This window comes from Hemitrygon akajei, chromosome 12 (assembly GCF_048418815.1).
Source record: "Hemitrygon akajei chromosome 12, sHemAka1.3, whole genome shotgun sequence".
NCBI lineage: Eukaryota > Metazoa > Chordata > Chondrichthyes > Myliobatiformes > Dasyatidae > Hemitrygon > Hemitrygon akajei.
In genome coordinates this window covers 52745358-52768492 of record NC_133135.1, presented here as the reverse complement: position 1 = coordinate 52768492, position 23135 = coordinate 52745358, and the positions used below count along the sequence as shown (strand labels likewise).

Here is a 23135-nt window from a genome sequence, read left to right as displayed (position 1 = left end):
AGGCAAATACTTACCAATGCTATTTAACATTTTAATAGAATGCTCAGTAGTCCTGTAAAAAAAAATCCCAGTTAATAAAGCATACGATTTGTAAACCACGTCTCAAAATCTCTTCACAGAGTTTACTTTAAGTGCAGAGAAAAAAAGTTAAATATGTTCATGTTATGGCAATTTAACTAACTAAATGCAATTAAATGTTTACAGTTTATAACTTAAGTTAATAACTTAAATCTCAGAAAACAAAATATTGATTTATAAATATACTATTTTAGAGGAAAGGCACTATATTTAAAGTAATGTTTGACAGTATCAGGGCTCTGCCCACTTTACAAAATAAATAATGGAACTAATTAATTACACAATTTGATGTATAAACTTAATGTATCAATGGTCCAAAGAACCTGCACCAATAAATCCAAGCTAAGGAGGAAAGAAATATTCTTCATCTGAGAACTTAAGAACCAATACAAGGGAGAAGCCATCACCTTAAAGTAATTGCACTGTTGTAATTGTACAGTAGATCATATGAAATTAAAGTAGAATTGACTGTTTATCATATATTCAGAAATTAATGTTTTGGCCTTAGCACAAAGTCTATGGTGTTTTGATTCCATTGCATAAAAATCCTCTCAATGTGTTCCTTGCCTCAAAGTCTTTGTGACAGACAAAGTTATCTACAAGTGAAGAGGGGCAAACTTTATGATCAACTTGGGATCCTGCAGTTGTTACTGGGACCACAGTAAGGAAGGAGCACCCAGGCCTCAATACCAGGGGCCTTTGTATGAGGAGTGGATGCATCTATCCTCTAGAACATATATGTCAAACTCAAGGCCCGCGGGCCAAATCCGGCCCGTGGTGGAATTATCTTTGGCCCGCGAGATAATATCTAATTACTATTAAAGCTGGCCCCAGTAATCGAAGCGCGTATGGCGTATGATATGGCTAATGCTGAGTTTATTCAGGTACCAGGTTTTCAGGGTTTTTAGTGTTTATTCGGCAGTCTTGCTCGGCAGTCTTCTTCATAAGAAACGGAATTTGTGAAGTGAAACACTTTGTAGTTGTAGCAGAGACTGAGACACATGAGAGCAGGCTGAAAAAACTGAGGCAACGAAAGCTGCGTTCGCACGCATCCGACTGATCCGGTCCGCATGAAGCTGCATTTTGCTCAATCCGGCCCGTGACCTAAAATGAGTTTGACACCCCTGCAGAAGTATTTAAATTTCACTCAAAAATGGCACCCTGCCACTGTTAGGCTCCTCAGCGCTTGTAAGTCTCAACTGACCATAGCTAAAAAGAAGTGCCCTGCTGCTCATTTGCTGTTATACTTCCCTTAACACTAGAATCAACTTGAAAACAAAAGCATCCATGTCTATAGGAGAAAACTCACCCCTGAATTTTTGGATAGTTTCTGAAAATCAATTAGTTCCTTGAACAAGATACAAAGGCACCGCCTTTGAGCTAAAATACTCTTGCAGGGCATATTATCCAAACTAGTCCTTACCAGTAAGGGTACAATGCTTATTACAAAACTATTAAAATAAAAAGGGAAACAATAAACACCATAACACCATTCCATTGATAAGAAGACAAATAACATTAATGTTACACAATGATCATTTCCAAAAATGGAGAATATCCTCAACAATCATTGGAGCTGTCATCATTGAGCTTACTCCATTAAAATTCTTTGGCTCATTTTTGACTGGATCGGATGCACAATTATTGAAGCAACAGGAAGAGCTCAGACACTGGATATCCTATAATTAAGGACTTACCTCCCAAATTCCCACAGCTTTCCGCAATTTACAAGACTCAAATTAGGAGTGTGATAAGTCAGTGTTCTAAACTTGTATTGATCTTTCTGAATCTGGACATTGCTGTCAATGGCATTATTTCTTGACTATCCCTATTTATCCTTGACTGCTAGAGTAGCTTCATCATTAGTTCTCTCACAATATTGATGGGGAGGGTGCTACAGGATTGGGAGCTAGCGTGATACATTTCTAAGCCATAATGGTATGCAGCTTGGGAAACTGCCAGGCAATGATATTCCCTAGCATCTGCTGCCTTTGTCCTTCTCGGGAGTCAAGTTCACAAGTTTAGTAGGTGCCATCTAAGTAGTCTGGGTGAGTAACTGCAGTCCATTTCACAGATTGTACATTCTGCAGCCACTGTGCAAAGTGACTGCAATACCAATCAAGAAGGCTGTTTTGTCATGATGGTACAGACCTTCTTGACATGTTCACAGACTATGTTCTCCTATGACCTTCTTGAATTTGTTGCTGTTGAATTCATTTACACCAGGGCAAAGCAGTGAAGCAAGGCAGTTAACAGCTATATGGGATGAGCAACAGGTCTTTTTAATTCTCTTTTCTCATGGAGTGTAAAAATACATCAGATTCCTTCTGAGAACTATTCTCCTCCTATAACTTTTTATTTGCTACTGAAATGTCAGACCAACAAAGCTTATTATGTGGTATTGCCATTCTACTAAAACATCCCATGCAACTAAGTGACGAAAAATGTTATTTACTGATTAACTCTCTACACAAATATTTAGCTGAAAAAAGTTATACTTGCATATCAGGCAGTCCAACATCATCATATATCTCCTCAACCATCTGTAGAGATTTTGACATTCTATTACTAATTTCTTTAATTTCAACATTATTCATTTTTACAGCATCAATTTGGATATAGCCATCTGAAAAAAGAAAATACATTTTGAGTGGAAACCTCAAAGAGGTAGAATTTTTAAATAAGACACATACCAGATGAAACTGCTTTGAGAAAACATTGATAAAGTGTTAATGCTACTTTAGAATTGAATCAAAAAGTTTATCATTTAAGTTTATAAAAAAATTTAAAATATATTTACAGTAAAAATAGAGGGAGTATAGAACGCATTTTCCAAGGGATTTTTGGGATTGGGTTTCGGCATTCGATGAGTTAATATGAAAATGCTTATAACCAATGCAAAGAACTAAGGAACCTGAAACAGCAACTAATCAGCGAGGCCACAAATCAAAGGGAACAACAACACTGCAGCTCAATAAGGGATGGTATATATTTGTTCTTCCTCAGAAATATTTTCCTCTGATCTATTTTGTACTTTATCCAATTATTTTCCTTCTTGTGCACTGAATTTTCCTGGAGAGCAATTCTGATACAAACTCGCCCATGAATACCACTCCATTCTCACTGACATTGTCCTCTGACGCATTGTGTTTTTGTGTCTATCCTGGCATGCAGATTGATTCTAGCCATCTCCAGGTGGCAATTCTTCATGCAAGACTGAAAAACACTTGCAAAACAACTAAGTCACTAAAAATTTACTTGAACCTTCTTTCTCCCCAGTACTGGTGAAGAGTCACAGACTAGAAAAGTACCTGTTCCTTCTTCCACAGATGCTGCCTGACCTGTTTATCCAGCATATTCTGTCTTTATTTCATATTTTCAGCATGTGATTTTTTTCTTGTTTTTGTAAGGTAAATATGCCTCTTGCCTGACAATTACACATCTGCACTTTCTGATTATTGCCCAGGCTGGAAACCCTGGTTGATACCCTCCTTCCTCAAAACAGCTGTGCAGAGGCTAACTGTGGTATTCTCCAAGGTGAGCTAAATCAGCAAAGATCCTTTCTGCTGGTGGAACACAACAGGCCAGACAGCATCTATAAGGCGAAGAACTGTCGATATTTCGGGCCGAGACCCTTTGTCCTGACGAAGGGTCTCGGCCTGAAACGTCGACAGTGTGTCCTGACGATGGGTCTCGGCCCGAAACGTCGACAGTGTGTCCTGATGAAGGGTCTCGGCCCGAAACGTCAACAGTGCTTCTCTTTATAGATGCTGCCTGGCCTGCTGTGATCCACCAGTATTTTGTGTGTGTTGTTTGAATTTCCAGCATCTGCAGATTTCCTTGTGAAAGATCCTTTCTTCTTGCTTACTTGTTTGGCTTAGTTTGAAAGCATATTCATGTCAAACATCTTTGATCTGAATTTACAGGGACTGGATTAACTGTTGGCATGCTCAATGGCCATGTGATTTTAATGTCTTTGACTAGGACTGTAAGGAGTTTACAATCCTGTATCACTTCACAATCAATGTACTTTAAAAGTGACATCTGTTATGATCTAGAAATACTCTAGTCAGCAAATCCACAGAAAATGGAAAAGAAAGATGTGGTAAACAAAAGTTAGTATTTTTTAAAAAAAACCAGTGATTCACATACAATTCCCATCCTGGGTTTTAGCTAACCACTTCCCAGCAGGACAGTCAACCATTCGTATGATTTCCACCACTTCACCAGGTTTCACTTTCAGATTCAATTTCCCGCCTTTGAAATACTCCTGTATTCGGACTTTATATATTGGAACCTCTGAACCTGTGAGCTAAACACAAGTAATATAACAAAATACAAAAATACCACAATGATAACAGTTGAAGCAAAAGAAGAATTTTTTTATCAGTTTTGAAGCATTTCAGAGCAATGCAATGTTGACTAAGCTTTGTACTGGTATTTGGTGATTTCTTGGCGCATACTGTATATTCTAATCAAATTAACAAGATCTACTCTGTACTTTTAAACGTAATAAGTTTTGGATTCACTGAACCACAAATTTTAGGCCAAAATGTACACATGCTTAAATACCAGAGTTACAAAGATAAAACCATCAGAAACACACAACTGTTAATGCATAAATATAGGGAACAAAGACAGACCAATGCAAGTTTAGAGCTAAGGCGGCAATTAGTTCCATGGTTTCATTTATCTAGTTCAATCCATAACTAATCCTGCCATCTTGTATTATTTTCATGCACGTGCATCACTTAATCTTTGAAACTTACATCCAATCCTCTTAGAAACACCAATATTGCAGATAAGCTTCACTAATTGTCAAGAATACTTCCTAAATTTTTGACTGAAATCAGAATCCAAAAGAAAGAGAGGAAAAAAATTCAGAAATTGAAAAGGAACTAAGAGATCCCAACAGATAAGCTTTTCTACCATCTAGAGCACTAAACATCGTTACTCAGGGGTTGAGGAAGAGGAGAAATGACAAGTGGGAATGTAAAAAGCCAAAGAAAACAAAACGTGGAGACGTTCATACACAAACAGGAGAGAATGGGAATCAATTTATGCGGGCTTGGGGGCTTGCCTGCCCTACCCTGTTCCTTTTTCTTGAAGTTTTATTTGAAACCACAAGTTTCCAGGACAGAAACCAATATCCACTGAGAAAACATTTATAAGCAGAAGGTAAGTATTCATAATTAAACCTTTGAAAATTTATGCTCTTATTTATACATCTGACGATTTTTCATTTACCAATATACTTGTGTTGAATAATGAGATACAATGTTGTGAGTAGAAGGATTAAATTCATTGAATTAAATACCGTTCCTGCAACATTAAATCATTTAAAAGTGAAAGCAAGACAATGATTACATCTGCTTACATCCAAACTACAATAAGCTGTTCAGCACCATCATGTATTTTATTAAGTCACATATACATACATTGAATTTTTTCTGTAATTCTCTCAGATTTTTATTTTCATATTCCTTAACTTCGTTCAATCCTTTGTCTTTGGTTGCTTGGTTTTTCAATTTCTTCTCCAGCTCTGTTTCTCTGTGACGTTGCATCTTCTCATTATCTGCTTCTTGCACATTGCTTCCAAAAATAAAGTCCAACAGTTAATTCTAAAGGATATTTTCTTTATTAAGAATGAACTTGGTAACACAGTCTTGGTAGGAAAATCTATATACTTCAGTGGCAGTACTACACTTTGTGTCCACTTTATAAGGTACAGCTACCCATTAATGGAAATATCTAATCAACCAATCATGCGGCAGACATGGTTAAAAGGTTCAGTTGCTGTCCAGACCAAACATCAGAATGGGGAAGAAATATGATCTACTTGACTTAGACCATGGAATGAATGTTGGTGCCAGATGGGTGGTTTCAGTATCTCAGAAACTGCTGACCTCCTGGGATTTTTATGCACAGCAGTTTCTAGAGTTTTACAGAGAATGGTGTGAAAAACAACAAAAAAATCCAATGAGTCGCAGTGCTGTGCTGAAAGCACCTCGTCAATGAGAAGGTCAGACTGATTCAAGCTGATAGGAAGGCAACAACGACTCAAATAACCACATGTTACAAGAGTGGTGTGCAGAAGAGCATCTCTGAAAGCACAAGTGTGTTGAATCGTGAAGCAGATGGGCTACAGCAGCAGAAGACGACACTGGGTTCAATTCCTGTCCTAATCAACACTGAATGTAAATTCAATGAGTAACTGTATTGAGTGGCACAGAACCTAGAGTGCTCTGAATAACGAAATGAAAAGTATCTGGAGAAGGACAAAGGAATAATCTATTGAAATAGCCCATCTTCACAGATGTATCAAAGACAAATCTCTTTTATCAATTTATCACATGAGATTCTTAATAACATAGTGGTACTCCAACCACTAACATTTTTTTTCTTCTCCCAGCCAATCCAGCTAATTATTCCTCAGAATAAAAATTAAAGATCACTATCCTGGTAAACTGAAATGCATCATTTTACAGTTATTGATTAAGACCTTTTCAGGCATTAATTGTGCACATCACTAGAAGTAAATAATTTTTAAATGTCATTTTAACCATCTTAGTGGCTATTTTGTTGACAAATCTAGTTTAAAAATCTTTTCAATGCTTAAAGATTAGAGGAGCAAGATAATTTTGCTTTTTACTGGAATACTTTACAGTTTATACTGCAAGACTATTTTTGAAATACAAGATATACAAACAGACAATTTGCCATTTTTTGTTTAATTGTTCAAACCATAAAAACACCTGTTTTACCTTTCAGTGCTTAGACTGTCTTCTTTTTCTGGCTGTGTTTTGGGTGATGTAGATGCGTCATTATTCCTAGAGGCTGTCAAAGAATTACAACGTGAGTTTTCCAGCCACATTGTTGCAACAGTCAACAGCCAACATAACAGAAAGATATTGATATATTGGTCATTAGCTTCTGAAACATAGTGAAGAATAACTAAAGGAAGTAGGTACTATTTGTAACACAGAATTCCAAGCCCAAGTAGATCCCAAGGCCACTGGAACTGCTAAGATACCTGAAAGCATTGGCTTGAATAGCCTGCAGACAGCCATTTCTTCTCTGGTCAACTATGCTTGAACATTTTCAGGTACTCTTTCCACTCAAATACTAACCAGGTTCATGCCTGCTTAGTGCCCAAGATCGTGCAGGATGAAGACTTTTCATTAAAATAACAACTGATTTTTTTTCTCTGTAAATCCACTAAGTTTGATTAAGTTTCATGTAATGTGATAATTATATGTCATCACCATTTAAAATTCCACAGTCTGTGAAATGAACTGTAAGAATAATAATGAAAGCTTATCTGAAAAAGAATAAAACTGTACTGGCATGTGTGGGTGTGATTTAGTAATCTTGAATCAGCCCCAATCAATTCCCATTGTACCGTCGAAACACACTCTTTCCTTTATATAAACCCCTCCATTCCTCAATTCCATCATTATTTCACCTGTTCCCTCCTATTATTCCCCCTACAATCAACACCCAACTTCCCATCATTGTCCTAAATGGATCTTTTTTTGTCCTCAAAACTTAAAAATAACATTTTAAGAATAAATTTAAAATGAGAAACAGTAGCCTTCCATTTCACAAAAAAAAAATCAAATTTAGAACATAGAAAACCTACAGCACAATACAGGCTCTTCAGCCCACAAAGCTTTGCCAAACATGTCCTTACCTGAGAAATTACCTAGGGTTACCCACAGCCCTCTATCTTTCTGAGCTCCATATACCTGTCCAGGAGTCTCTTAAAAGACCCTATTATATCCGCCTCCACCACCATCGCCAGCAGCCCATTCCACGCACTCACCACTCTCTGCATAAAAAACTTACCCCTGGCATCTCCTTTGTACCTACTTCCAAGCACGTTAAAACTGTGCCCTCTCGTGCTAGCCATTTCAGCCCTGAGAAAAAGGCTCTGACTATCCACACAATCAATGCCTCTCATCATCTTATACGCCTCTATCAGGTCACCCCTCATCCTTTGTTGCTACAAGGAAAAAAGGCCGAGTTCACTCAACCTATTCTCATAAGGCATGCTCCCCAATCCAAGCAACATCCTTGTAAATCTCCTCTGCACCCTTTCTATGGTTTCCACATCCTTCCTGTAGTGAGGTGACCAGAACTGAGCACAGTACTCCAAGCGGGGCCAGACCAGGGTCCTATATAGCTGCAACATTATGGCTCCTACACTCAATCCCACAACTTATGAAGGCCAATGCACTGTATGCTTTCTTAACCAGAAAGTTAACCTGCGCAGCAGCTTTGAGTGTTCTGTGGACTCGAACCGCAAGATCCCTCTGATCCTCCACATTGCCAAGAACTTATCATTAGTGCTATATTCTGCCATCACATTTGACCTACCAAAATGAACCACCTCACACTTATCTGGGTTGAACTCCATCTCCCACATCTCAGCCCAGTTTTGCATCCTATCAATGTCCCACTGTAACTTCTAAGAGTTTTCCACACTATTCACAACACCCTCAAACTTTGTGTCATCAGCAAATTTATTAACCTATCTCGCCACTTCCTCATCCAGGTAATTTATAAAAATCACAAAGAGAAGGGATCCCTGAGTCACACCACTGGTGACTGACCTCCATGCAGAATATGACCCATCTACAAATATTCTTTGCCCTCTGTGTGCAAGCCAGTTCTGGATCCTCAAAGCAATGTCCCCTTGGATCCCATGCCTTCTTACTTTCTCAATAAGCCTTGCATGGGGTACCTTATCAAATGTCTTGCTGAAATCCATATACACTACATCTACTGTTCTACCTTCATCAATGTGTTCAGTCACATCCTCAGAAAATTCAGTCAGGCTCATAAGGCACGACCTGCCTTTGACAAAGCCATGCTGACTACTCTTAATCATATTATGCCTCTCCAAATGTTCATAAATCGTGCCTCTCAGGATCTTCTCCATCAACTTACCAACCACTGAAGTAGGACTCATTGGCCTATAATTTCCTGGACTATCTCTACACCCTTTTTTGAATAATGGAACAACATCCGCAACCCTCCAATCCTCCGGAACCTCTCCCATCCCATTGATGATGCAAAGATCATCTCCAGAGGCTCAGCAATCTCCCACAGTAGCCTGGGGTACATCTCATCCGATCCCAGTGACTTATCCAGCTTGATGCTTTCCAAAAGCTCCTGCACATCCTCTTTCTTAATATCTACATGCTCAAGCTTTTCAGTCTGCTGCAAGTCATCCCTACAAATGCCAAGATCCTTTTCCGTAGTGAATACTGAATCAAAGTACAGTACTTCTGCTATCTCCTCCAGTTCCAAACATACCTTTCCACTGTCACACTTGATTGGTCCTATTCTCTCACGTCTTATCCTTTTGCTCTTCACATACTTGTAGAATGCCTTGGGGTTTTCCCTAATCCTGTCCACCAAGGCCTTCTCATGGCCCCTTCTGGCTCTCCTAATTTCTTTCTTAAGCTCCTTCCTGCTAGTCTTACAATCTTCTAGATCGCTATCATTACCTAGCTTTTTGAACCTTTCGTAAGCTCTTCTTTTCTTCTTGACTAGATTTACAACAGCCTTTGTACACCACGGATCTTGTACCCTATAATCTTTTCCGCCTCATTGGAATGTACCTATGCAGAACTCCATGTAAATATCCCTGAACATTTGCCACATTTCTTCCGTACATTTCCCTGAGACCATCTGTTCCCAATTTATGCTTCCAAGCTCCCGCTTGATAGCCTTGTATTTCCCCTTACTCCAATTAAACACTTTCCTAATTTGTCTGCTCCTATCCCTCTCCATTGCCATAGTAAAAGAGATAGAATTGTGATCATTGTCTTCAAAATGCTCTCCCACTGAGAGATCTGACTCCTGACCAGGTTCATGTCCCAATACCAGATCAAGTACAGCTTCTCCTCTTGTAGGCTTATCTACATATTGTGTCTAGAAACCTTCTTGAACATATCTAACAAACTCCACCCTATCTTAATCCCTCACTCTAGGGAGATGTCAATCGATATTTGGAAAATTAAAATCTCCCACCACAACAACCCTGCTATTATTACCCCTTTCCAGAATCTGTCTCCCTATCTGCTCCCCAATGTCCCTGTTACTATTGGGTGGTCTATAAAAAACACCCAGTAGAGTTATTGACCCTTCCTGTTCCTAACCTCCACCCACAGAGACTCAGTAGTCAACCCCTCCATGTCTTCCTCCTTTTCTATAGCCATGACACTATATCTTATCAACAATGCCATGCCCCCAACTCTTTTGCCTCCCTCCCTGTCCTTTCTGAAACATCTGAAGCCTGGCACACAGATTTATGTTGTGTATTCAGTTTACAATTTGAAATAAATAGAACCTGGGCTCAGTTCTTTCCCTGCTTTCTGAATCTTACAGATAAATATAAGGAAACCAGAAAATAATACATTTCTCAGCCTCTGACTCACAAGTAAAATTTACTTTTCAATCAGGTTAAAGATTTTATTTCAATAAAGCTTTCAAACATTTAGCCAATTGAAGAGATGTAATTGCAAAAAGAAAGACTAAGACAATCTCTAGCTGACTGGACATTGTAAGCATGTAGAATGCAAAGCCTCAACCTGTAATTTAAATGAGCTGATACCTCTGAGCAAAATTATGGCCTATAACTCTGGTTTTCAGGAGCAGTTAATGAAAAGACTATAAATAGTGAAAACCCACTATCAAAATAGAAAATGCTGGGGACACCCAGTTTGTCAGGGAGCATTTTGGGTAAGAGAACCAGTTGCTTCAGGATGAAGACGCTACACCTACTGCCCAAAATGTTACCTGCTTCAAAAGTTGTCGTTTCAGTTGAGAAGAGTTTTCTTTAAAAAGGAAAACAAAAGACATATCAAAGTAGTTATGCAATTTTAATGCTTCGTTTTTAAATTCCTATCTACAATAACCGAAAATGCTTTACAAAATATTTCTATAAAATAATTTTAGTGAATTAGCAGAATCCAATGTCCAGAATAGATAAAAGTGGTGATTTGCCCCACTAATATGACAAACTGAATATTGAGGCTTTGGGCCTACTTTGAGCTGCTCCGGGGATTTGGATCCAAGGACTCAATTTGGTTTGGAATGCTGTTCCTTGCTTCTATTCTTTGCGTGATTTGTGTTTTTTTCTCTTTCTATGCACATTGTGAGTTGTCTTTTTTTAAATTGGGTTCTTTCGGGTTTCTTGTTTTGCAGCTGCCTGTCAGCAAACAAATCTCAAGGTTGGATAACTTACATATTCTTCGATAATAAGAGTACTTAGAATCTTTGAAATGACAACTGGGGGGGGGGGGGGTCACTTAGGACATACTCAACATTTAAGAGTAATCAAGTTCTATCCAGTAGGCCATACTGAGCAGTCTCGTAACAAGTTACAATCGTACACAATGCATCAATGAAAATTAACTGAACATGAACAATTGTTTGAAGAGATTCAATATTTAGTAATTAGATCTTCACAGCACAAGAAAAATTTGAATGTTATTAATTGTGGAAAAGAAAAGCGGAACTTACATTCCCGTGGACAACAACTGTCCATTCTTATGTTCTCTAATATACTGAGATCCATTGTGAATGGTCTGGGTGGCTTCACAGGAGGAGGTCCCAATACTTCAAGGGATGGCAGTTCCCGGATCCGCATGGATTTATGCTGATGCTCTCTCCCCGTGACATTTTGTCCCCTTTTACCATCAAAGAGTTTTGATCTCTCACAGTTATCCAATCTCAATAGGTCCCAAGACCCTGATTCAAGAACATTATCTGGTTTGAATCCTTTCTGTTCATTTTGAGGAGTAGAAAGATCGATTTCTGGTTCTGAAAATGGGACAGATAGTTTAGAATTAATAGCTACATGAGAATCTTCACAGCTATGGATAACTGAAGCTGGCTCCTCATACTGGAGCGTTCTCCCATTCCTGACGCCAGATATCTTCTCCCTTGGACCCATTGTTTGATTGCCTCTTGTAAGGTAAGTGACCTTGTAAGGAGTTTCAGGCAAAGCTTTTGGTCTCAAGTTTACTAATGAAGGAGGGAGTGTACTGCATTTTAAATTCTGACTCGGTGTGCCAGCTTCTGTATCACAACATGAAGAATTCTCCCAAATACTTATTTTTTCCTTAAATGCGAGTTTGCTGACTTGGTTACTTCCTTGATTATCTTCAAATGTTCTGAATTCTGATGCTTGAATATCCACTGATGTCTGACTGGAGTTGGTAAGATCTTCAGGAGAAGCAGGAGATTTTGCACCAGACTGTTGAATGGCAGCATTGTGAGGATGAACTGTTTCAACATTGTCACTCTTGGTTATATTTAGTTCTGTTTCAGAACCAGAAAGTGCTGTTGCTTCAGGTGCCCGTGAACTCTCAGACTCTGCTACTTTTAAGTTACCATTGGGTTTGTTTCTTCTGACATCATGCTCCTGAAATTTAGCTCGAAGAGCTTGAAAGTCAGTTCTATTTTTCTGGAAAAAGGAAAGACAATGGTTACCTTTCTTTAGAGAAAACAAAAGGGCCTCAAACAGAAAATCATTTTTAAAAAAAGGATCTAGTGCTTTCCTGGCATTAACTCTTCTCAAGCTTCCTGCTGGGTACAGGTATCGATTACAACCGAAGTTTCAATGACAAATTCAGCCACCTTCATTCCTGATGAAAATGGCAGAGTTTATCATCGTAACATCAGTTATTATTGACATGTAGCCAGCCGGAAGCCTGAGAAGAGTCTATTCGTAGAAAATCATTTATTTTAAACAAACACTTTCAGTAAAATTAGAAATTAACACTAATTAGAATGCTTCCTCTACTGACGGGTAGTAGCTGACAGGGAAACTCGCATAATTTTATCAGGTATCCTCCTGATTTGTATAATCATAAATTGTGCAGCAATTGGAGTGTTTCAATTGGCTTCCACAACTCTAGGCCACAGAAAAAGTTGTTCTATGATAGTGTTGTTTTACTATCAGATTATTTTGCAAGTTTAAAATCATTTCCAAAGCGAAATTGAAGGCCGATAATTTAAAAAAACAAATATCATGAAGGAGTCCACATGCTGGAATTTCATTCCTATCAGCAACAAAAAAAAACTTCAAAGCACAAAACCATATTGGTGAATGGCACAATTCACTTCCACCTTTACAAGGGTAAATTAAGATCACAATAAACACTGGCCTTGCCAGCAGCCACAAATTCCATGAAAAATAAATAGACTCACTGCCAAGGCTGATGTAATAAGGACTGGTTACTTAATTAATGATCTAAACAATAGTTAATTATTTCTACAAAGAACTAAATATTAACCAATGTTTGATTTACAGAAAAGAAAACTGATCTTTGCAGGACTTATAGAGTCATAGATAAGCGAGAAAGAAGTGGGGAAAGATGAGAAAGGTAAAACAAAATGGGAAAAGAACATTAACGTGTTTTAAGGAAAGGAGAAATAACTGAGGAAGGTGATGGGCGGCCTTGCATCTGTTGGAGAGTTTATAAAAAGCACTAACAAATAACATCTGATTGGACAACTTCAAGCGGTATTAAGTGAAAGCCTCTAATGTTCTGAGTTTTAATTAGATAATTTGAAAATCCATTGGTCAAAGTTGATCTCAATCTATAGTTGAACGAGTTTTGAACAAAGTAAGTACCAAAGGCCAAAATAAAATTTTTGGTGAAACAATCTATTATTATAAGCATTGTACAGGTCGACCTTCACTAATCCGACTTCCTGTAATCCAGTTCCTTCGATAATCTGGCACTGATTCAAATTTTCTGCGCAACTGTAATTTCAAATTTCCCGGGCCACCATACCAATCTGCTGTGCCTTATTTTGGTTGCACTAGATCTGTTCTTGTGTTGGCGAGCTCTTGTAAGCACAGACAGGCAATTCCCGCTTGTTTTCCTGCATTTATTAATATCACTTGCGTAAGGCGCGGCCGCCCGGCACTGACCCATCTCACCCGCCAGCGGCAGGGGAGCTGGCTCACGCTGGGTCGGTCCACCTTCTCGCCTGCCTGCTGGCAGTTGTGGACTGCCCTCCTGCATCGCTCAGCTGGCGCTTCGTTCTCTTCTGCCTATGACCTCAGATTAGACGTGGCAACCCATTAAATTTAAGCATATTACTAAGCGGAGGAAAAGAAACTAACAAGGATTCCCTCAGTAACTTCGAGTGAAGAGGGATGAGCCCAGTGCCGAATCCCTGGCTGCCTGGCGGTCGCGTGAAATGTGGCGTATAGAAGACCTCCTGTCTCCGACTTCTGCTTCTGTTCACCCAGACGTGCTGCCACCATCATCAACAACAGTTTTTGAAGAAACTGTTGTGCCAGTTTCAGCACCAGTTCCTGATGCTTCACTCATTTTCCAAGATGAAGATGTTGATGATCCTGACAACCCCACACTTGCAGATATGTAACTTTGCCTGAAGGTATATTAAACGTCTCACTTTAGAAGCGGCAGTGCTCAACTGTTCTGTATAAGTTAATTTCTGTTCATTTACCTGTACCTTTTACTTTATCTGTGACTGTACAGATTATTTATTAAAATTTCACTTGCTACTCATTTAATATTTCTGTTTCATTATTATCTAACTTGTACTGAGTTACATGATATTTTAAAGGTATGACGAGGTGGTTAGCTATTGCTTAATGTGATCCTTCAGTAATTCGGCATTTTCACTAATCCGGCACTCCTCAGGTCCCAGTGGTGCCGGATTATAGAAGGTCAACCTGTACTAGATTTATACCGCTTCTTCACATCATTGATTTGTCAAATATACTGAGAATGCCAAAACAGACAATAAAAGTAACTATTGTTGTCAACAGTTAAAAAAAACCTCAAACTACAAAAATTTTGAAAAAAAGTACAATGAATATTATGTTACCTCAATCTGTTAAATTTACTTCTATATAAACCATTACAATTGACACTGCTTGAAAATATGAACATGCTTTTGCTAAGGCAGTTTAGATTTTAAGATACATTTGAGCACAGGTTGTGGAAAAAGACTAGATTTTACCCGCGCATATATGAAAGTCCTAAAATAGTTAACAACAATCTATGAATGATTCAAATCTAAACTCCACAATTGGATTCAAGTAAAGAAGCTATTAGAGTTCATACCGCTGGGAGCTGGCTTACAGGAAACGTTGATTTATTGGAATGGAATGTGGAATGGGCCCTTCCAGCCCTTCAAGCTGTGCTACCTAACAACTCCCGATTTAACCCTAGTCAAATCTCCAATTACAATGACCAATTAATCTACCAACCAGTATACCTTTGGACTGTGGGAGGAGACCAGAGCACCCAGAGGAAATACACGCAGTCCACAAGGAGAATGTACAAACTTTTACAGACAGTGGCAGGAATAGAATGGGGGTTGCTGGTACCGTAAAGTGTTGTACTAACCACCATGTTTAACCTGTGCCAGATTAGACCTGGACAAAGGTACATTTGCTGACATAATTGTGCTGCTTGATGGAAAAAGGGTTGAATAACACTAAGTTTTTCCATGGGGGTTCGCTTTCCTCGGAGCTGGGAGGGCTGGTGCCCATGAATGAGCTGGCTGAGTTTATAACCCTCTGCAGCTTTTTCCAGTCCTTTGCAATGAGGCAACCAGTCCGAATCATCTCCATGTTACATCTGTAGAAATTTACCAAATCTCCCAATGAAATATAGCCACTGTCGTGCCTTCCTCATAATCGCATCAACATATTGGGCCCAGGATAGATCTCCAGAGACATTGACACCCTTCAGTTAGGTTAACAGGATTCTTGCCAAAAACACGATGGCACCAATTTTCTTAGCACTAAATTCTCATTTCTGAACATCTGTTATATTGTATCTAGACTGCCACTATACCATCCCAATATCTGGATCATCATTACTGGAACTGGAGAGGGGTATGGAGTTCTAAATTGGTCAAGGGGAAGATACACTGAAGTTAAACTGAATGGGCTGCCTTAAGCCTTGTTGGTCTGCATTAGTGTAAGTACACCACTCAAAATTCTCCCGAACTCTCTGCATCTAACACAAACAGTATCCTCTCCTTTTTGCTCATTCAGCTTTCCCTTAAAAAACAGCCGTACTCTCATGAGGAAATTAAATTTTCTAGCTTAATCTAAAAACAGCTTTAAAGATCAATTTGGAAAATTGCTTCCTCTGTTTTCAACAACATAACTCCATTCCAACTAATGATGTCAGCAGGCAGAATTTACATTTCTTTATTTATAGCACAAGTGACTTTCAAAAATGGACCACTGGATCTGACTAATCCCATATTTCAATGTGATCTGCTGGCCAATGATGAAATGGAGGTGGGGTTGCCACTGAGAAGGATCCAAACCGTGTTCATTATTACAGTGAAAAAAAATGGCAAAGAAATAATAAAGAAAATCTTGTAATTTTTTTTGAGGATGTTACCAGGAAAGTTGATGAACACAAGGCAAGAGATGTTGTCTGCATGGACTTTAACAGGACATTTAACAAGGTCCGCATGGAAGGATGGTCAAGAAGTTTCAGTTACTGGGCATTCAAGATGAGGTAGTAAATTGGATTAGACATTGGCTTTGTGGGAGAAGCCAGAGAGTGGTAATAGATGGCTCCCTCTCCGAATGGAGGCCTGTGAATACTGGTGTGCTGCAGGGATCAGTGCTGGGTCTGTTGTTGTTTGTCATCTATTGCAACAATCTGGATAATAATGTGGTAAACTGGATCAGTAAATCTGTGGATGACACCAAGATTGGAGGTGTAGTGGACAGCTAGGAAGACCATCAAACCTTGCAGCGGGATATGGACAAGCTGGAAAAATTGGGCTACACAAACAGCACGTGTAATTTAATGCAGATGTGTATGAGCTCTTGCACTTTGGGAGGACAAACCAAAACAGGATTTATGGGTCTAGAATTTCATGATGCATCACATCCCTTGACCCTTCAGTTTACGAGCTATCCCCCACCTACCTACCACCACTGGGCCTCTCTGTCTTGCGATGCCTCAAGCCACAGTGAATCACACAAAAGAAAACTCACTTGTTGGGTAAACATACAGCACATTTGTTGATTTATAGAGTCGTAGAAAAGTAAAGCACAGAAACAGGCCCTTCATCCTATCTAGTCCATGCCAAAACCATTTAAGTTGTCTCCTCCCATTAACCTGCACCGGGACCATAGCCCTCCATACCTCTACTATCCATTTACCTATCCAAACTTATCTTAAACATTGAAACTGTGCTTACATGCAGCACTTGTGCTGGTAGCTCATTTCACACTCTCACAACCCTCTGAGTGAAGAGGTCTCCCCTCATGTTCCCTTTAAATGTTTTTCCATTTCACCCTTAACCCAAGACATCTGGTTGTAGTCCCACCCAACATCAGTGGAAAAAGCCTGCTTGCATTTATCCTGCCTATACCCCTCTTAATTTTGTATACCTCTATCAAATCTCCTCTCAATCGTTTACGTTCTAAGGAATAACATACAAACCTATTCAATTTTTCTTTATGACTCTGGTCCTCCAGACCTGGCAACATCCTTGTAAATGTTTTCTGTACCTTTTCAAACTTATTTACAACTTTATTGTAGGTGGCTGACCAAAACTGCACACAATACTCCAAATTAGGGTTCACCAATGTCTTTAACAACTTCAACATAACATCCCATCTCCTTTACTCAATTTCCTTAAAGTTAGCTCACAACAGAGTATTTTATCGATTTACTGCATTCAACACACCTTTAGAGGTGATGACTAAGTTCTAGGCCTTTATAATTTGGCAGCTTGCAAGTGGTGATTGTTTCTTGACAAAACAACCTGTATAACTTTTCGAGACTTAAAGACAACAAGCTGGTCACTTCTGTCTTCTCCTTACTGGAGAAAAACATACAGTTCAGTTTTCACTTCTTAAAGTGTCATAGGATCATAGAAAATTATGGTACAGAAAGAAACCATGCAACCCACCTTTTCCATTGGCTCCCCAGTTGACCAATGCATTTAATTCAAATGTTCATTCTCGCCCTTTCACCTCACAGCCTTACTAAAGTTTCCTGTATGTTGGTTTATCCAATTTCCTCTTGAATGCCCTGGTAGAACCTGTCTCCACCACATTTGCAGGCAGTGCATTCCAGATTCCAGCTACACACAGTTTAAGAAGTTATTCCTCATGCCATTATCATTTCTATTCCCCTATGCTCTGTAGCTGTGATTCTAGCCATAGATCCATCCACCAATGGACAGAGACTCCCTCCATCCACTTTGACAAGATATTGATCTTTATATTCTATCAAAATCTCCCTTTTCTTGATAGAAAACTGTCTCAGATCCTGTAATCTATCCTTGCAACTGCATTATCTCACGAAGGAACTATGTTCATAAAACTTTTCTGGTCCCATTCAAATGTCCCCATATACTTCTTATAATGAGATGACCACAACTGAACACAACAGTTGAGGCTGAACCAGTGTTTCATAATGGCACAAACAAGAGAAAATCGTTTGCCTGCTTTTACACTCTCCTGATAAAGACCTGCATTGTGTGTTTTGTTAGCCACTTTCTCAACCTTCAATGATTTGTCTATACATAGACCTCGTGCCATCTGCTTCTCAGAAGTTTTACTATGTTTTATTGTCTCTTATAATTCTTACTAAATGCATTGTCTCATATTTTTCCACATTAATGCTTCCACCAATTCACCAGCAGGTCGATATCCTGCTGCAATCTACTTCGTTCTTTGCCTTGCATTTCACAATACTGCCAAGTTTTAGGTCATTTGCAATTTTACAAACAGTGCACCCCTCCAGAACCCAAATTCAAGTTACTAACATAGAAAAAATGCAGTCTCCCAAATACCAGTTACTGGAGAACAGCACATCATCTTCCTCCAGACCAGGAAAAAATAAAGCATAATTTTTGATTGTTTCTTAGACGACCTCAAGGAATCAATTTCCCTTTTATAACATATGCTTCAGCTTTGCTAATAGGCCTTTAATGCAACATCTTAGTAAAAGCTTTCTAAAAGTTCAACTCCTCCATTACCTGCATCAAAACATTGTTACATCTGTTAAACATCATCTACTTTTAACAAATAAAACACAGTGTTGACTTCCCTTTATTAATACAGTTTCCCCCACAGGACTCTATCCTGTCTAGATCAATATTTCTAAAAGCTTTCTTGCCATATAAACTGACTGGACTGTAACAGTTGGACATTTTGACTCCTATTATTGTTTTAGGGAATCACATTTATCACTTTGCAGTCCACTGGAATCGTCCCCATCAATAAAGAGCATCAAACTATTGTGATCAGAGCTCCTGCAATTTCTTCCTGTGCTTTCCTTAGGATGATCAGATACATCCCACCCAGCCTTAGTGACTTGCCTATTTTAAGTGCAGATAACATATCTCACTCCAGTTTTTAACATTACAGTGTCACAAACATATCCCCTTCACTATTATTTTGGAAGCACGTACTTCCCGGGTGAAGATAGATGCCAAGTACTCATGGTACCTTCACACTGCCCTTGTCCTGTCAGCATCCTTGAACATTGTCTTTGTCCTTATTAGTCCCCTCTCCTCCATACAGTAACTTTTACTCTTTACATGTCTAGAACATCTTACATTTCACTTATGTTAGCAGTTAAGCTCTCCTTACCCCATTTCTTTCAGCTTTTATTTTCTCTGAGTCTTTGTAACCAGTCTGGTTCTTTTTGCTGATTGCCATCATAAATAAAACCCTTTTCTTTTTTGCTCTATCTCCTTTGATAGCCCTATCATGATCCCAGGAGATCTAGATTTGTTTGTACATCCTTTGTTACTTCTGGGAATGTAGCCAAACTATATCTGAACAACCCTTTCCTTAAAGGCTGCCTTTTGTTCCAGTAAAATTTTGCCGATCAACCTTTGACTGAAATTTACCTGAGCCAGCTTTGCTGACACCACATTGAAATGACTATCTTCCAAATATTTGTACTTTGGACTGTTCTTTTATTTTAAAACAGCTAACATAAATCTTATCATGTTATGGTCATTACATCTTGGACATTCCACTGATTACACCCGAGTTATGAGTTAGATAAGAACTTTGTTTCCTGGTGTGTATGAGAATAAGGGAAATTTGATGATTCTGAGCGGGATAAGGCAAATGCAAGCAGGCTTCTTCCACTGAGATTAGGTGAGACTAGAACTAGTTTTCATATGTTAAGGGTGAAAGTTGAAACATTTAAGGGGAACCTGAGGGGGATCTTGTTTACTCAGAAGGTGGTGGGATGTTAAATATGCTGCCAGTGGAAGCAGTAGATGCAAGTTTGATTTTAAAAAAGGCAGAAAAAGAGCATATTCATGGATTCATAAACAGTGAGTACTGGGTGATAATAACCATAAATTTAAAAAGAGCAGAAATGGCTATCTACATCAGAAAGACAGACACGTTCAATCGTACAATGGATAACTGGGTACGGTATACTGAGCGAATTGAACAGTATTTTGAAGCAAATAAAATAGCCAATGAAAAGTTTTGCTGAGTGCCCTGGTCAGAAAGCATACATAGAAACATAGAAAACCTACAGCACAATACAGGCCCTTTGGCCCACAAAGCTGTGCCGAACATGTTTGCTTACAAGTTTAACTTCTCCAATCAAACCAGAAGAAATGAGTTTTGTTGAAAAAGTGAAAGTACTGTGAAAACACATAGAACTGCAACCATTGTTGATCACAGAATGCTTTAGGTTTCATAAGAGGAATCAAAAGGAAGGGGAGTGGTACACACACACACACACACACACACACACACACACACACACACACACACACACACACACACACACACACACACACACACACACACACACACACACACACACATCATTGCACTGAGTGCATGCACTTCATTGTGTTCTCTGGTATATTCTCATAAAGGGTCCTAAATGAGGGAGGGGGAGAGGGGTGAGAGGGGAGGGAAAGGAATTGCTAGGAGTTCACACTGATCAAGAGCTGATGGAGCTATTTTTGTGTTTTCTGGAAGATATCATTTTGTAAATATTGTCAGTTTTCTTTTCAGTTTTTTATAAGTTTGATTGTTGTTGCACCCTTGCCCTAAAGTGCTAAAGGACTGCAGCCATTTTTTCACCTTTGGTCATAAACCACAGATCTAACATACGGTGTTAGCAGTGGAATAGCCAGTCACAAAGAGGTGCTTTCAATTCGGGGAAGAGTAGGATTGCCATCCCAAATCAGGAATCCTCCCAAGGTTTAAAATCAAACAGATGCCTGGGAAACAGCAGAGGACTCAGGGGAGGAAAAACTTCAACCCAGAGCAGGCTCAAACTCAGGCCGGTAGTAAAAGCGCTCTGAATCCTCCCTGGAATATCTATTCAGAGACTTTTTGTCTACCCAGCACAGGGCAGAAGATGCTTTTAGGAAGGAACTCCAAAGCCTGTAGAAGGGTCCCAAGATGCTTATCAACAAGGTGAAAATATTGGGAACTATCTCCTCAGGTTCAAGAGGAAGGCCCGGATATGGCAATGCCCCGAGGGAGGAGTGAGTCTGCTAGCTAGTGCGACTACTGACGGGTAACGCTTTCAAAGCCTACACCGCAATGGATGAAGGTTCAACAACTATACCAACAATAGACAATAGGTGCAGAAGTAGACCATTCGGCCCTTCGAGCCTGCACCGCCATTTTGAGATCATGGCTGATCAACTACTATCAATACCCGGTTCCTGCCTTGTCCCCATATCACTTGATTCCCCTATCCATAAGATACCTATCTAGCTCCTTCTTGAAAGCATCCAGAGAATTGGCCTCCACTACCTTCCGAGGCAGTGCATTTCAGACCCCCACAACTCTCTGGGAGAAGAAGTTTTTCCTTAACTCTGTCCTAAATGACCTACCCCTTATTCTCAAACCATGTCCTCTGGTACTGGACCCTCCCAGCATCTGGAACATATTTCCTGCCTCTATCTTGTCCAATCCCTTAATAATCTTATATGTTTCAATCAGATCCCCTCTCAATCTCCTTAATTCCAGCGTGTACAAGCCCAGTCTCTTTAACCTCTCTGCGTAAGACAGTCCGGACATCCCAGGAATTAACCTCGTGAATCTACGCTGCATTTCCTCTACAGCCAGGATGTCCTTCCTTAACCCTGGAGACCAAAACTGTACACAATACTCCAGGTGTGGTCTCACCAGGGCTCTGTACAAATGCAAGAGGATTTCCTTGCTCTTGTACTCAATTCCCTTTGTAATAAAGGCCACCATTCCATTAGCCTTCTTCACTGCCTGCTGCACTTGCTCATTCACCTTCAGTGACTGATGAACAAGGACTCCTAGATCTCTTTGTATTTCTCCCTTACCTAACTCTACACTATTCAGATAATAATCTGCCTTCCTGGTCTTACTCCCAAAGTGGATAACCTCACACTTATTCACATTAAACGTCATCTGCCAAGTATCTGCCCACTCACCCAGCCTATCCAAGTCACCCTGAATTCTCCTAACATCCTCATCACGTCACACTGCCACCCAGCTTAGTATCATCAGCAAATTTGCTGATGTTATTTTCAATGCCTTCATCCAAATCGTTGACGTAAATTGTAAACAGCTGTGGTCCCAATACCGAGCCCTGTGGCACCCCACTAGTCACCACCTGCCATTCCGAGAAACACCCATTCACCACCACCCTTTGCTTTCTATCTGCCAACCAGTTTTCTATCCATGTCAATGTCTTCCCCCTGATGCCCTGAGCTTTGATTTTACCCACCAATCTCCTATGTGGGACCTTATCAAATGCCTTCTGAAAATCGAGGTACACTACATCCACTGGATCTCCCCTGTCTAACTTCCTGGTTACATCCTCGAAAAACTCCAACAGATTAGTCAAGCATGATTTACCCTTGGTAAATCCATGCTGGCTAAGCACGACTCCAGTGCAATCTTCAAATTCACTAATGACACTACTATGGTACGAATCATAGCTGGTGGTAAGTCACCTTACTGGAGCACGATAGGACACCTGGTTGAGCGGTGCCGCAATAACAACCTTTTGCTAAACATCAGCAAAACTAAA

General features: G+C 39.5%; 1 protein-coding gene across 1 annotated transcript in view; it reads right to left on the bottom strand.

Annotated features, from left to right (window-relative positions):
* Positions 1-23135, bottom strand: part of LOC140736631 (uncharacterized) — a 78212-nt gene that overhangs the window by 35518 nt on the left and 19559 nt on the right. The window contains exons 3-8 of the mRNA XM_073062448.1: positions 11614-12559; positions 6843-6915; positions 5517-5670; positions 4231-4390; positions 2581-2704; positions 15-52 (exon numbers count right to left, since the gene is read on the bottom strand). Of these exons, the coding sequence (XP_072918549.1) occupies positions 15-52; positions 2581-2704; positions 4231-4390; positions 5517-5670; positions 6843-6915; positions 11614-12559 (1495 nt within the window). The remainder of the gene's footprint in view (positions 1-14; positions 53-2580; positions 2705-4230; positions 4391-5516; positions 5671-6842; positions 6916-11613; positions 12560-23135) is intronic.